Genomic DNA, 13,719 nt, shown 5'->3' with positions numbered 1-13,719 from the left:
CTGGGGGGGAAGGAGGGCTTGGGCCTGGTGGGCGTCGGGCGCTGAGGCGCCGCGGGGCCAAGGACGCACCCTGCTGGGACAGGATGGCCCTGTGGTTTCCTCGCTAGGATTGACTCACCCACTGGCCGCAGCCCAGGCTGGCGGGTTCATCCCGAGGCGGTGGCTGCCCGGATTCTGTGGCCGGGCCGCCCCTGCTTCGGATCTCCCGCTGGTCTTAGGGTGTCTGTCTGTGGGGCTGGATGCGCGGGCCTGCCTGCGTGCACACGTGTGCTAGGACCTGAGCAAGAGAGAACGCAGTTCTGTAGAGGCGAGTGTGCAGATGTGGGCCATGCACGTACTTGCAGGCACGGGTTTGCATGTGTGACGGCAGCCTTCTGGAGTACACGTGCGCCCCAGTGCCTCCGGAAGCCGCAAAGCCAGGTCGGCTGAGGGCCCCGGGCACCAGAGTTCTGGGCAGGGCAGGTAGAAGAAAGCGGGTGGAGGCCAATCCCGTGACCCTTCTTCCTCCACTGTAGCCTGGGCTGCCCAGGTTCGGTTCTAGAGATAGCAGGGTCCCAGAGCCTCAGGTGGGGGAAGTATGAGAACAGGGGATGAGGCCCTATTCAGTCCTGTGAGAATGTCCAGACATTGGCCACACCTGGGCAGGATCACTCTTTCCTTCCTGATCTTTTCCAACGTCCATCCAGGGAACCCCTGGAGATGGAAGAGGGAATTGGGCAACAGAGCTGTTAGCCTCCCCCGCTGGGTAGGGCCGAAATGGCCTTGGTGGGCTCTTCTAGACTCTTCCCTGAGCCTTTGCAGAGGTTGGTCCTCCCAGCCCAGCTTCAACTTGAGCCACCAAACAGTGTGGTGGCCCAAAGAGTGATGTGACCCTGCTCCCTGGGGTCCCCACCTTCCTCCAAGCAATTGCTTGCTTCCTCAGTATGTGTGTGTCAGGGAAGGAGACGACTGTCTTGAGTGGAGAGTGATTTCGCTATACTGGGCTCTCCATCTCCTGCTGGCAGGAGGTAAGGTCACCTCCACACCCTTCATAACCCGCTGATGGCTCCCTGGAGACCCCTCTTTCCTAAACAGGGGTGGCCTCACATCTCTTGGCTGGGTCCCTAGGGGGTCTCTCAGGAAGTCTCCAGGCAAAGGGCACACAGTGGGCAGAGCCCAGGAAAGAAAGACTCCTGGGAGTGGGTATGGAGGAGGCCCCAAGGAGCATGTGGGGAAGGTGAGACGGAGCCAGCACTTAATTAACTCCAGAGCTCCCGAGGGCAGAGGCAAGGCTCAGTACCCACAACTATACAACTCTTTCTTGCAAAGTTGCATTCCCCTAGGACCATGGTCGGCAAACTGCGGCTCGCGAGCCGCAGTTTGCCGACCACTGCCCTAGGATGCAGGTCCCTAATATAGGGCACTGCTATTGGTACTGTGGTCCTGCTGCCCCATCCTGTCTTCTCTGGAGCATCCCTTCTCTAGGCTGGCTGAGGTGTCAGTTTCTGGCCAAGAGATGAACCAACTTTCTGAGAGTCCCATCTGGCTTTGGTGCAGTTACTCTGGGATGGGAGTGGGCACTTGTCCCCATACTACTTTTGACTTTTCCTGTCCCCAAAATATGCTGGTCTAACTCAGCCTGTGGCTGCCGTTGGCTACCAGTCAGAAAGGAGGAGAGGGTTCTGTTCTTTGCTTGTTGGTGATAAAAACCGGTGATGCCCGATGCATGCCCTAAATCAATGATGGTGAACCTATGACGCACGTGTCAGAGGTGACACGCGAACTCATTTTTTTGGTTGATTTTTCTTTGTTAAATGGCATTTAAATATATAAAATAAATATCAAAAATATACATCTTTGTTTTACTATGGTTGCAAATATCAAAAAATTTCTATATGTGACACAGCACCAGAGTTAAGTTAGGGTTTTTCAAAATGCTGACAAGCCGAGCTCAAAAGGTTCGCCATCACTGGCCTAAATCATAGCAAGATTGAGCTGATTCATTTTTTCTAAGCCACCTGAGGGTTTTGGAGAACAGAGTGCTGGCGGGGGGTGGGGGGGTGGGGGGGTAAAGACAGGTCAAGGTGGCCCTTGCAGACTGACCTCATGACTTCTCATGGGTTACTGGTACCTACTGCCTTCGGGAAACCCATGCTTGACCTCTCTGAGTCTGGATCCCAGCCTTTACTTGGCTTTACTTCAGGGCCTTAGTCTTTCTCTGGCACACTGTTTGTATGTTTGTTTGTTTGTTTGCTTTTTAAATATATTTTTATTAATTTCAGAGAGGAAGGGAGAGAGAGATAGAAACATCAGCGATGAGAGAAAATCATTAATTGGCAACCCAGACATGTGCCTGACTGGAATCGAGCCGTGACCTCCACAGGTCACAGGTCAACATTCAAAAGTGGCACAGTTTTAGTATCAGTACAATGCGGGTAGTTGCCAACTAGCACTGTGTGGCCTCTGGAGGCTCCCTGCCTGGACGTTCATATCCTCCCACCTCCCCACCTTCTTGTCCTGGTGCTGTGCTGCCATCATGTAGCTTAAAGACTGGGATGGACACTGGCTCTCCTCCCCTACAATTTTGGGGCCTTCCTGCTGGAGCCACAGCACCATCTGCAGGACAGCCTTGTGGGGCTAGTGTGAGAGGGCGTGGCTTGTAGTAATGCACCTGGTCACCTCCTCGGGGACCACCCTCCAGAACAAAGCGCAGTATGTGTTGCTGTGGGCCTAGGGACCTGGGTTCCAGGCCTGGCTTTGCTATTTTTTTATAAGATCGGCAGATCAGATCTTGTGTGGAACTCCATCTTAAAGGTAATCTGCCATCATGACATCTGGGTGAACCTGGACCCTTGACCCCCTCCACTTTCCCCGGGTTAGCTCTGGAATATGTATGCACAGCTCTGGGCTGATCACAGGATCTTTAGTAGTTCTCTCTCTCAATATTATCTCGGCACCTGATCCTGTTGATTACCCACACATTCTCACTGCTGAGGAGATATAAGCACATGGTCTGGGGTGGGTGGAAGGTGTGGGGATCTGTTTTCTTGATGACATACAGGACTGGACTGTGTTTCTGTACATAAGCTCCCTGTTAAGTTCATTAACTGACAAACTGGACTCGTCTGCCTCGTTTTTTGTTCCTGGCTGCTTCGGTGTATGCGGGCTGCTTGCATATATAGCCCTCTCCTGAAACAGATCTAAAGAGTGTCACAGGAAATCTGAATTTGTAGACAGTGCCCAATTCCATATCTTGGCTGCAGCGGGCATCTTGAGGTCACTGAGGGATCTTGGAATAAAAGCTTGTCATGGGAGGTCAGAAGCCTGCCTCTCACCAGTTAGGTGGGGTTGAATGGGTCTCCTTATCTGTATATGAGGGAGGGGGTTAGCCAACAAAGTGATCCTTAGACTGCCCTGTAAAGTCTGAAAGCCTAAGGAAGGGGTCTTGGAGATCATGTGGAGGAAAGTGAAACAGAGGGGCTCCTGGAGTGGAGGTGGGAGTTGCTGCACAAGAATTCATTAACAAAAGGTTCTGCAGCTTAAAATTCAAAGTTGCGAACCTCTGCATTAGATGGCTCATGCATTCACTCAATGCAGAGTCTTTACTGCACATCTACTAAGTGCCAAGTTCTTAGGTGTGGCAGTGAGCCAGTGAGAGCAACTGCCCTCTATTACTTGCCTGTAGCCTGTTCTTCTGATAATCCATGCCTCTCTCCCTCTTTCTCCCAGGTCAGAAGTTGAGTAGCTGGGGCCCCGGAGGGCTTGAAGCCTTTTCACAGTGATGGCGGAGAAGCGTCCACGGGGCACCCTGGGGCCTATGATGTACAGCAAGCTGCCCCGTCTAGAGGTCGACTCAGGACCCAGGCACAGCTTGGGCCCCTCTGCTGCTAACCAGGACCCCTGCAATTACAAGGGTGCCTACTTCTCCTGCTCCATGGGGGGTGTTCCCCAAACAGGGTCTGGACAGTTGGCCTCCTGGACCCCATACCCAACCTTGTATCCTACCAGCGTAGCAGGACCCCCACTTCGGGAAGACAACCTGTTGACCAGTTGCCTGCTCTATCGCCCACCAGCAGGAAGCTCTGAGAAGGTGCAGGACTCTGGCCCTGTTGAGCTCCTGCCCTTTAGTCCCCAGACTCATTCCTACTCAGGCCCACCACTGGCGGCACCCAAACCTGTCTATCGCAGCCCTCTGTGTTATGGACTCTCAACTTGCCTGGGGGAAGGAGCAGCAAAGAGGTCACTGGATGTTGATTGGACACTGGTGACTGGGGCCCTATTACCCCCAGCCAACCCCCATTGTTCTCTGACTCTGGCTCCTGGCAAGGGCCAGTCCCTGGATGGTACCTTCTTACATGGGGTGCCAGTTGGGGGATCTGGCAAAGACTCCTCAGGGAGTTTTTCCCCTCGCCAGGCATTCCTGGACAAGTATCAGGCCAGTCACAGCACAGGCTTCCTAGCCTCCAAGTATGCAGGTTCTTACTCTGGAGACCCCAAGCAGGGATTGTCCGAGGGACTCCCCAATCCTTGGACCCAGTTGGCTCAACCCCTCGGCCCAGCCTATCAGGATACAGTGCCCTGCCCCTACCCACTGCCCCACCCTCCACAGGCTCTGTCTTGCCCTCCAGCCTGTCACTATCCAGAGAAGCAGAGCAGCTACAGCTCAGTGCCCCCACCGCAGCCTCTGGGAGCGCACAAGGGAGTTGGGTACCTAACTGGTGGGCTGAATAGCCCCTACCTGAGGCAGCAGACAGCCCAGACACCCTGTATGCCCCCAGTGGGGCCGGACATTTATTCCTACCCCTCTGTCCCCCTCCCACTTCCCTCACCAGGCCTCAAGCTGGAGCCATCTCTCACTCCACGGTGCCCACTAGACTTTGCCTCCCAGACACCGGGCTTTCCTTATGCACGGGATGACCACTCTTTCTATGGAGCATCCCCGGGGCTCAGAGGGACATTGCCTTCCCAGAACAGTGTTCAGGCTATGCCACAGCCCAGTGCCTTCCAGCAAACATGCCAGCCTTTGCCTGCCAGTCAGCCGTGCCCAGAGCCTGTGGGGCCTGTAGAGAAGCCAGTGCAGGAAGCTGAGGAGACCATATGGCTGCCCAGCTGCAGGAAAGAACAGCTCAATGAGCACCCTGGGGCACCCATTTTTATTGGAGATAGTCCAGATCCCCGCACCCCACCAGCACTCCCCCCCTGTGGCCAAGAGCACCCATCTCTTCCACAGAACCAGGACACACTGCCCCCTGGCTCTCCACCCATGCCCATTATTGACAATGTCTTCAGCCTGGCCCCCTACCGTGACTATCTGGATGTGCAGACACCTGAGGCTACACCTGAGCCTGACCCAGCCCCCAAGGACAGCCATGACAAAGACTCCAGGGGAACCTTGTCTACCCAGGAGGCCCCTTTGGGGGTGCATTGCCCACTTAGGGAAGAAGCACTGGACTTGAGTGTGAAGAAGCCCATGACAGAGCCTCTTCCTATCAAGGTCCCTAGTTCTAGGGTGCACTCCAAGCTCCCTGTAGCTGTGGGTGTGTCAGGTGTGGGGAACACAGTCTCCAAGCCCCCTGGGGTGTCAACGACCACAGAGACCACCCCGAAAACCAACTTCCACAGTTCCGTGGCCTTCATGTTCCGAAAATTCAAGATCCTCCGGCCGGCACCCTTGTCTGCAACCATGGTCCCATCTGTGCCCACCTCGGTCCCTGCCTCTGACCAGCCTGTACCCACCTCTACATCTGTGCCCACTGGACTACAGATTCTCAAACAGCCCTTGCCCGTGGCCTGCTTTGACCTGGCACTGTCCAGTCTTCCAGGTATATCTGTGGTCGGCCCAGCACCTACTCTGTCTCCATCACCTGCTCCAGCTCGGGCCCCGACTCCAGCTACTTCCCCTGTCACAGTGGATTCCCCAGAGCAACACTTTGCAGGACTGCATGAGTCTCTGTGTGATGCCATCTCAGGCTCAGTGGCTCACTCCCCACCCGAGAAGCTGCGTGAATGGCTTGAGATGGCTGGGCCTTGGGGCCGGGCAGCATGGCAGGATGGGCAGGCTGTGCAGGGGCTGTTGGGCAAGCTGCTCTCCCAGTTGCAGCGCTTTGTGTGCACGCAGCAGTGCCCCTTCCCCCACGTGGTGCGGGCCGGCGCCATCTTCGTGCCCATCCACCTGGTGAAGGAGCGGCTCTTCCCGGGGCTGCCGCCTGCCTCTGTGGACCACGTGCTACAGGAGCACCGCGTGGAGCTCCGGCCCACCACACTGTCGGAGGAGAGGGCTCTGCGGGAGCGAGCCCTGCGTGGCTGCACCTCACGCATGCTGAAGTTGCTGGCACTGCGCCAGCTGCCTGAAATATACCCTGACCTGCTGGGTCTGCAGTGGCACAACTGTGTACGCCGCCAGTTGGGTGAGCATGGGGCAACCCCAATTGCCACCGGAGCTGTGTGCGCGAGTGACAGGTGTGTGGGCGCTCACAGCCAGGGGTTTAGGGGTTCCTGGGCCTCTGGAAAGGCTGGGGAGGCCCTAGAACCTGGGCCAGAGGGGAGTGGCTAGTCTTCCAGGGTGGGCTCTATGACCCCCACCCCCATTCTTCATCCCCAGCATCAATGAGAGCCTTCATAGGCTCCTCTATAAGCCTCTGGACACACCAGTTACTCTGCATGGAAATGCTTTCTTGGCCATCCTGGTACTGTGCCCCTCTGATCCACCCTCCTCTGCTGTGCCTTCTCTGCCTTTGCTGCAGGCTTCTCTGGAGCTCTGCCCAGGCCCTGTTTGTTATCTGACGTCATTTCCCTATGTCTGTCCTGCGCAGCCTCCCCTCTTCTGAGCTCCTTCCCTAAATAACCCGCTGCATGCTGGACTTCTGTACTTGGTGACTCTCTGACCCTTAACTCCTCCCCAGCCACACTCATGAGCTTTCTCCTAAGCTCATTTCACACAGGGAACAGCACTTTCACTCATCCAGTGCCTCATTCCTGAAACCCAGCAGGGACTCACCTCCCCCCCAATTCTGTGGTCTTCTGAATGTACAGTTTTCAGTCTTTCCAGGTGTGTGCATTCATGGAAGTGTCCCAATAAGTTGGAACCTTGTTTTGCAGTTTGCTTTTCCCAACTAACTTATGCACACTGCCCACGAGCGTGCTCTCTTCATTCTGGAGCGTTATCTGATCAGTTCAGGTAGCTAGACCTCACCCTTGGGGACTTCTGCATGTCGCATGGTGTGTACCTACTCACTTCTGCCACGACTTTGGTGATGGTGCCCAGTGGTGTCTGTTGCTGCCTCTCCTACCCCAGGAGTTCTGGCATCGAGGCCTGCTCTGTCCTTGCTCCCCTGCCTTCTCACTGCCAAGCCGCTATGTGAGCTGTGTCTCCTTAGAACTGTTTCTTGCCCCCTCCCTGGCCTGGCAGCCTTGCCCTGGGCTCCTACCTGGTCCAGGCTCCAGGTCGGGTGGAGAAGGGGCTGAGGCCATAAGGGGCAGATGTGGAGCTTGGCGCCTGGGTGATAAGCATTGTTGGCCCCTCAGCACTTAAGAAACTGGGGCATTGGACCTAATGGAGCACAAAGAATGTTAGTGGGAGCTTTCTATTCAGAGAGCGTGTGGGAGGGTGTCAGCATCATGTGAGGCTACCCCAACACCACCTTCTCCCTGTGCAGCTGGGCTATCTGGGGCCCAGAGACAGGTTTATTTTTCCTGGGCTGTCTGCTGGAGGGTTGGGCTCAGCCACTTCACAGTCCCCTCCTGCTCTGACTGGTGTGCAAGAGTCTGGAACCTCGTGAGAGAATGACTGCGGCCCAGTTTCCTGTGGTTAGCTAGCTTTTAGTACCCCTGTCCCCATGCCTTCCTTCCCTGAACTTTGGGTCCTTCCCCCCTATCTTTGGGGTGCCAGTCTTCTGTGGTGTCCTTAAGACAATGCTCCCCTAGCAGCCTCTCTTCAAGCAGGTGTGCTGTTGGTCAGGAGCCCCTTCCCATGCCCTCCGCTGCTCCCTTCACCCCCTTCCCTCTGGGCATTGCTTTCAGGGCAGTCCCTGCCTGAGCTTGGGCTCCTGCTCTGGTGGCAGAAAAATGATGGCACTCTCTGCAGCCCAGCCCTCTGTCAGGCCCCTTTCCTCTTGTCCTTGCACCCAAACAGCTTCTTCTGAGTAGTGCTCTCATCAGGTAGAGCTCTGGCGTTACCTAGGGAGAAGCACGCCCTTGGCTTAATGGTCTGGCCAGCAGGCACATGCAGGGAAGAAGGGTCATGATTTCTTTGGCCCTGCTGGGGCTGTCCTAGCCTGGGACACAGTGGGATAACTAGTCTAGATGGCTTTGGAGGACAGAAGATAGGACATGAGGGTGTTGGTGTCTGTAGCATGACTCTGTGTTTATTTTCCAGGTGACTTTGATACTGAGGCTGGATTTGTGCCCTCCTCAGAAGCCATCATGGCCAGAGATGAGCCAGAGAGCCTATGCCTGGCTCAGAAATCACCCATCCCCAAGGCCAGGAAGCCGGGAAGGAAGCTACCGACTCCTGGCCGGGAGAAAGCAGAGGCAACTGCTGGGGGAGGGTCGTGCGCCTCACCTGCCCCCTATGCCAGCACCAGCCCCACAGTGAGGGCTCACTGCCGAAGCCTGCTGGAAACTGCCTGGCTTACTGGCCTGGCCCTTCCCACTTGGGGCCACAAGGCCTCAGGAGCAGCCCGGCCCTCGCCCTGCCCACAGCTGTTGGGTGGCCAGAGCCATCACCTGTAGCTCTGGTGGCTGGTGCTGTTTGGATAGCTACAGTCTGGTAATCACCAGGAGTGGACATGCCCTTGGAGCTTCTCTAGTTCTTACCCTGCCCTCCTCCCTAAGCTGGGCTGAGAGTCCCTGAGCTTTTGGCTTGAGGTCCTTTATTAGAAAGGACGTGGGCTTGGGAGCTCCACCAGCTTGGGCTCGGATCTGGCTCCTCTGTTTCTTGCTGTGAAACTGAGCAAGTCACTTCCTCTCAGGAGCCCTTATTTACCCATTTGTAAAACAGGACAGTGCAGCCTGCCTCACAGGTGTGGGGGGATGCCTGACACACCAGTTATGGTTTGCTCTGCTCCCTCCACAGGACAGGGGCCCAGATCCCAGCCAGTGCCTGGAGTTTGAGGCTGAGGCAAACAGAACCTTCCTCCAGAAAGTCTTACTGTGTCATAGAACTTGGTTATCTTGGAGTGAAACAGTGTACATGACGCCCAGAGTTTCTAGAGTCATCCCCTAGGAACACTTGGGGGTAGCCCCAGTGTTTGGGGTGTGGCCCTAAAACACAGCCTGTAACTCCCTGAGGGAGCCTGGGGCTGGCATCTTTGTTCTGGGCCTGCTGCTCTTACCCCTGGGAGGTCCCAGGCCTGTCCTAAATTGACACCAGTGGCTTCCCTGAGCTACCAGCCTTTCCCAGTGTATTATCCCAAGGAAATTGTGTGTTTGCTAGAAGCCAAGCAGCTGCAGGGACTAGAAAGGGCAGGCTGGGTGACAGACAGCTCAGTCCTGGAAGATCTCTGAAGATGTGGACCAACGACCTGGAGCCCTATCAGCCAGGCCTACTGTGGGTTACTGCCTTGAGCCCAGAGGCTGGCAAGCTGGACCCTTGGCCTAGTTAGGGTTTGTAATAAGGCTGTGGTCCCTGGAGGCAGGCCATAAACATTAAAGCATTTGGGTTGTTTTGGATCTGGGACCTGGCTGGCTGTGTGTTTGGGGGTTGTAGGTTTAGTATGTCATCACCAGGTGCTTAGCCCTTCACTGAAGGGCTGCAGCTGTCCCTGCTCCCAGCCCAGAAGGCTCTCCAGTAACCTTGTCCCAGCTAGCTCTGGCCGTGTGGGCCCTTGTCACAAACTCACTGGGCAGCCACTTCCCTGCTCAGGAAAGGCCCCTGAGACCCTTCTGGGTTCTGGTGGTTGCTGGTCTATAGTCCACTGTCCTGTGAGAAATGCTGGTCACCAGACCCCAGCACACATCCCTCAGGACCAAGGTCTAAGAACAGAACTGTTCTCCACTCCATGCTGGTGATTTAGCCTGTTGAGGGGCAGCCCCTCCCACGCTTTTTTTTCCTCGAAGAGGATATTTTTTCTATTGATTTTTTTTTAGAGTGGAAGGAGAAGAGAACATCCATGTGAGAGGCATGTCCATTGGTTGCTTCCCGCATGGGCCTGATGGGTGGGTGGGGATCGAACCTGCAACCCAGCCATGTGGCCTTGACTGGTAATTGAACCCTCTACCCTCCAGTGTGCAGGTTGATGGTCTAACCACTGAGCACACCAGCCAGGGCCCCTCTCACCCTAGCGGGCTCTATTTCCACAGAGATTCTCAGAGTTGCTGAGGTGGCTTCCTGGGTGTGGTTTCCACTCCAGCTGCTCCAGGACCAGGCCACTAGGGCAGGTCAGACCTGCCCAGGATTGACCCTCACTTTGTGGGTTTCACTGAGCTGTTATACCATCCTTCCTGTACACAAACTATATTGTGGCTCCTACAGCTAGAGCCTGGTCTTGTACTGGACGAGGTTTGGAGTGGCAGCACTCACCGGCAGTAATGGACGGGCTGGAAGATAGGCAACTCCAACACTGGTCACCACAGTGACAACCTGGGGGAAGGATGCTGTGGAAGCGCAGGAGGGGCATGTGCTAGTCTGGGGATGAGACGTTATCATGGGCCCCAGAAGAGTTGCTGCCTAAATTGGGCCTTGAAGACCATCAGGACAAGGTGGGTAAAAGGTGTGAAGTGCAGCGTGAGTTGAACAGCATGTACAGAGGCTTAGAGGAGTGTTTGGGAAAGAAAAATATTGTAAGTCGGGTACAGGAAACTCAACAGGAGGGTTGGGGGCAGAAAACATGGTTCCAGCTTGTTGCACATGAACTCATTCATTCCTGGAACGTGGAGAGTGGGGTGGGGGCGGAGGAGACCATGTCTGCAGAAAACTCAAGTGTAGAGAGAATTGTGGCTACTTACATAGGAGGAAAAGGGATTGTGACACGTGGAATTGCTCTGAATCCCCAGGCTAAGGACAGCCTCACCCACCTCACTGCCAGGGCCTTGCTGGATTTGGCTATTCCCTAGCTCTTTTCCTTCCTTTTTCCTCCCTCACACTTCTTTGCACACCTATTGTGCCCCTGCTCCATGACAGGCATACTTCTTGCTAATATTGCCATGGTTACAGGCAGGGTCTGAGGCCTCTGCATAGCAGGGCTGCTCAGCACCCACACCCATCTGTTCACTGTGCCCTAGAGAACCATAATGGTGCAGAACCTGGGTGAGAGTCGTGTAGAGCTGCATATGGTGGGGAGAGGTGACTGCTCCCCATGGCAAACTGTCCTGGGAGCCCCATTCTGCAGGAGAGATGACAGTGTCCGAGGAGCCCCAGCCCGAGGTGGGGCAGGAACAGAGCTGCCCAAGATTTCTGTGTGAGGGAGGCGGTGCTACCAGCCCTCACAGTTTTCACAAAGCCTGTTCCATTCTTCGGTAAGAGTGTTGATGGCAAGGAAGGTGTGTGTGTAGGGAGCGAGGTGTGCTGGTAACCCCACCCCTCAAGTAAAGGAATAGGGCCCACTCAGCCTTGGTTGACTGTGGCTTTCTGGCCCCACAGTTCCCCCTGTAATCATCCAAGGCTTCTGGGCAGGGTTGCACCCAAGCAGGATTTCTCAAACAAAATAACCTGGGAAATGGTTTCCAGGGCCCCATCGAGAACTAGCTTAGGCAGAGCCCAGGAATCTGGGTTGTAATCAAACTGCTGAAGTGATCCTGAGATGTTTAGGGACCATATTTTGAGCAACACAGACCATCCCCACTAGGTTACAGATGGGGAAGCAGAGGCCCAGGAACTTGCTGACGGTCACATCAAGTAAGAGGCTGTGTCAAGACCTGAGCCATTCCTGAGGGCCCTGTGCCAGTGGGAGGCCAGGACCTGAAATGTCTGCACCTGGCTCAGCTCTACCTCTGTTGCCTCACCCAGACCTGCCCTGGCTGGGCTTGCTCTCTGCCTCAGGTGACCTTGCTAAGCAACTCATGGGTCTCTTGCCCTGATTTAATCAGGAGGGTGGTGCTCAAGGCTCCAGCTTGAGTGAGGCTCTGCCTCCTGGCTGCCCCACTTGTCACCATGGCTCAGTAAAAAGGTTGAGGGGCCCAACCAGCTAGCTTTGTGCCAGGAGTTAGGCCTGAAAGGTGAGTGAGAAGACAGCTCTAGAAGGAAGAGGAGAGCAGGGCTATGTCTGCGGGTGATTATCAGCACCTTTGATAACCTCCAGGTGCTTCCTGTCCTGCCTTGTTCTCATTGAGGGGTTGAGGTGAATGGGCTGGGTGTCCCTCAACTCCCTCGGGAATCGAGCAGGGCCCAACTCTGACCTCACTGACTGTGCCTCTCCTGACCCCACAGCCCGCTGATAAGACAAGTGGTGCCTCTAGCCCAGGGGTCCTCAAACTACGGCCCGCGGGCCACATGCAAATACAAATATTGTATTTGTTCCCGTTTTTACTTCAAAATAAGATATGTGCAGTGTGCATAGGAATTTGTTCATAGTTTTTTTTTAAACTATAGTCCTGCCCTCCAATGGTCTGAGGGACCGTGAACTGGCCCCCTGTTTAAAAAGTTTGAGGACCCCTGCTCTAGCCCATGGGGCCTGGGCTCCCTCAACTGGGTACTTCTTCAGTAAGTGTGGGTATGAGGGAAGCTGTGGGCACACTACAGCCTGTGGCCTGGGCCCTGCTTCTGCCCTCTATTCTCCAGGCCATGTCTGTAGCAGTTCCCTCAGTCCCCACCCTAAAGGGGAGCATCCAGCCCAACCTCGGGCCCCAGAGCAGAGAAAGTCGTTGCAGAGCTCCTGTTTTCTCCTTGTCTGGAAGCAGTCCTGGACTGGACTAGGGCGGCAGGCAGATGGGGAGCTCAACGGGTACACTGCCATCTCTGTAGGGACACCAGCCCTTAGTATTCTGGCCACTGTTCCCTCGAAGGCTCCTGCCTCAGTGGAGGTATCCACCCCATCTGACACCCCAGCGTTAGCCTAGTCTGGTCACTGTGCCTCCAGGACCCCTGCCTCTATCCTAGAGGGACCCAGTTCTCAAGCCCCAAAATCTTCTCCGGGCAGTGAGACGGGGGTAGGTAGGCTCCTGGGAAGGGCGTGTTGAGCCCTTGATTCCCTTGGAAAGACCTTAAGCAGCCACTCTTATGATTACCAGGCCTCCCTCAGGGGCCAGGGCACAGCGAAGCTTGCTTCAAGGGCTCCATCCTCTGCCTCATCAGCTGTTCTCCAGAGGCTGCCCGTGTCCTTTCCACTGCGTCTTTGTCGTCGGAGCTGCAAGCTCAAGTTGGGCCTCGAGAAAGACCACGTCATGTGACTTCCCTGGCAGGGCACCTTTCCCCATCTTGGGAACAGCTCATTCCAAGGTGCGGAAGTGGTGGTCTCACTAGACTTATTGAGGGTCTTACTAAATTTATCGGCAGTTTCTAGAAAATTCTTGAAAAACCTTAAAAGTGTGGTTTTGAACTCTATATCCAGTAGTTTGCTTTCCTCCATTTCTGTCATTTGTGACCTGTTTCTTTGTCTCCCCATTTTTTATGCTTCCCTGTGTTGATAGAGTGGCTTTCTGTGCTAGGTGTCCTATAGGGCCCAGTGGCTCAGTCTCCCCAATTACCGGAGGTGGACACTCTTGGTGCACCCCTTTGTGGGCTTTGTTCACAGTCTTGTTGTAGTTAAGCCTTGATTGTTGTAGGTATCACTGGGAGGAATTGACCTCCAGGCCAATTGGCTGTGA

General features: G+C 55.1%; 1 protein-coding gene across 12 annotated transcripts in view; it reads left to right on the top strand.

Moving 5' to 3' along the window:
* Positions 1–3,711: 3,711 nt before the first annotated feature.
* LOC102256372 (COMM domain-containing protein 4) overlaps positions 3,712–13,719 on the top strand; it is a 45,472-nt gene continuing 35,464 nt past the window's right edge. For 10 of the 12 annotated variants that reach the window (XR_001359913.1, XR_001359912.1, XM_014530427.1 and 7 more), the window contains exon 1: positions 3,712–6,438. Coding sequence is in view for 10 of the 12 variants with exons in the window: in XM_014530427.1 (XP_014385913.1) it covers positions 3,761–6,438 (2,678 nt within the window). In the remaining 2 variants the exon portion in view is untranslated. Of the gene's footprint in view, positions 6,439–8,353; positions 9,653–13,719 lie in introns of those variants that run through there. The other 2 variants (XM_005882755.2, XM_014530436.1) reach the window with 2 other exon arrangements.

This window comes from Myotis brandtii, unplaced genomic scaffold (assembly GCF_000412655.1).
Source record: "Myotis brandtii unplaced genomic scaffold, ASM41265v1 scaffold74, whole genome shotgun sequence".
NCBI classification, from domain to species: Eukaryota; Metazoa; Chordata; class Mammalia; order Chiroptera; family Vespertilionidae; genus Myotis; species Myotis brandtii.
Note: the sequence above shows the minus strand (reverse complement) of the source record. Positions and strands in the feature narration are given on the sequence as shown.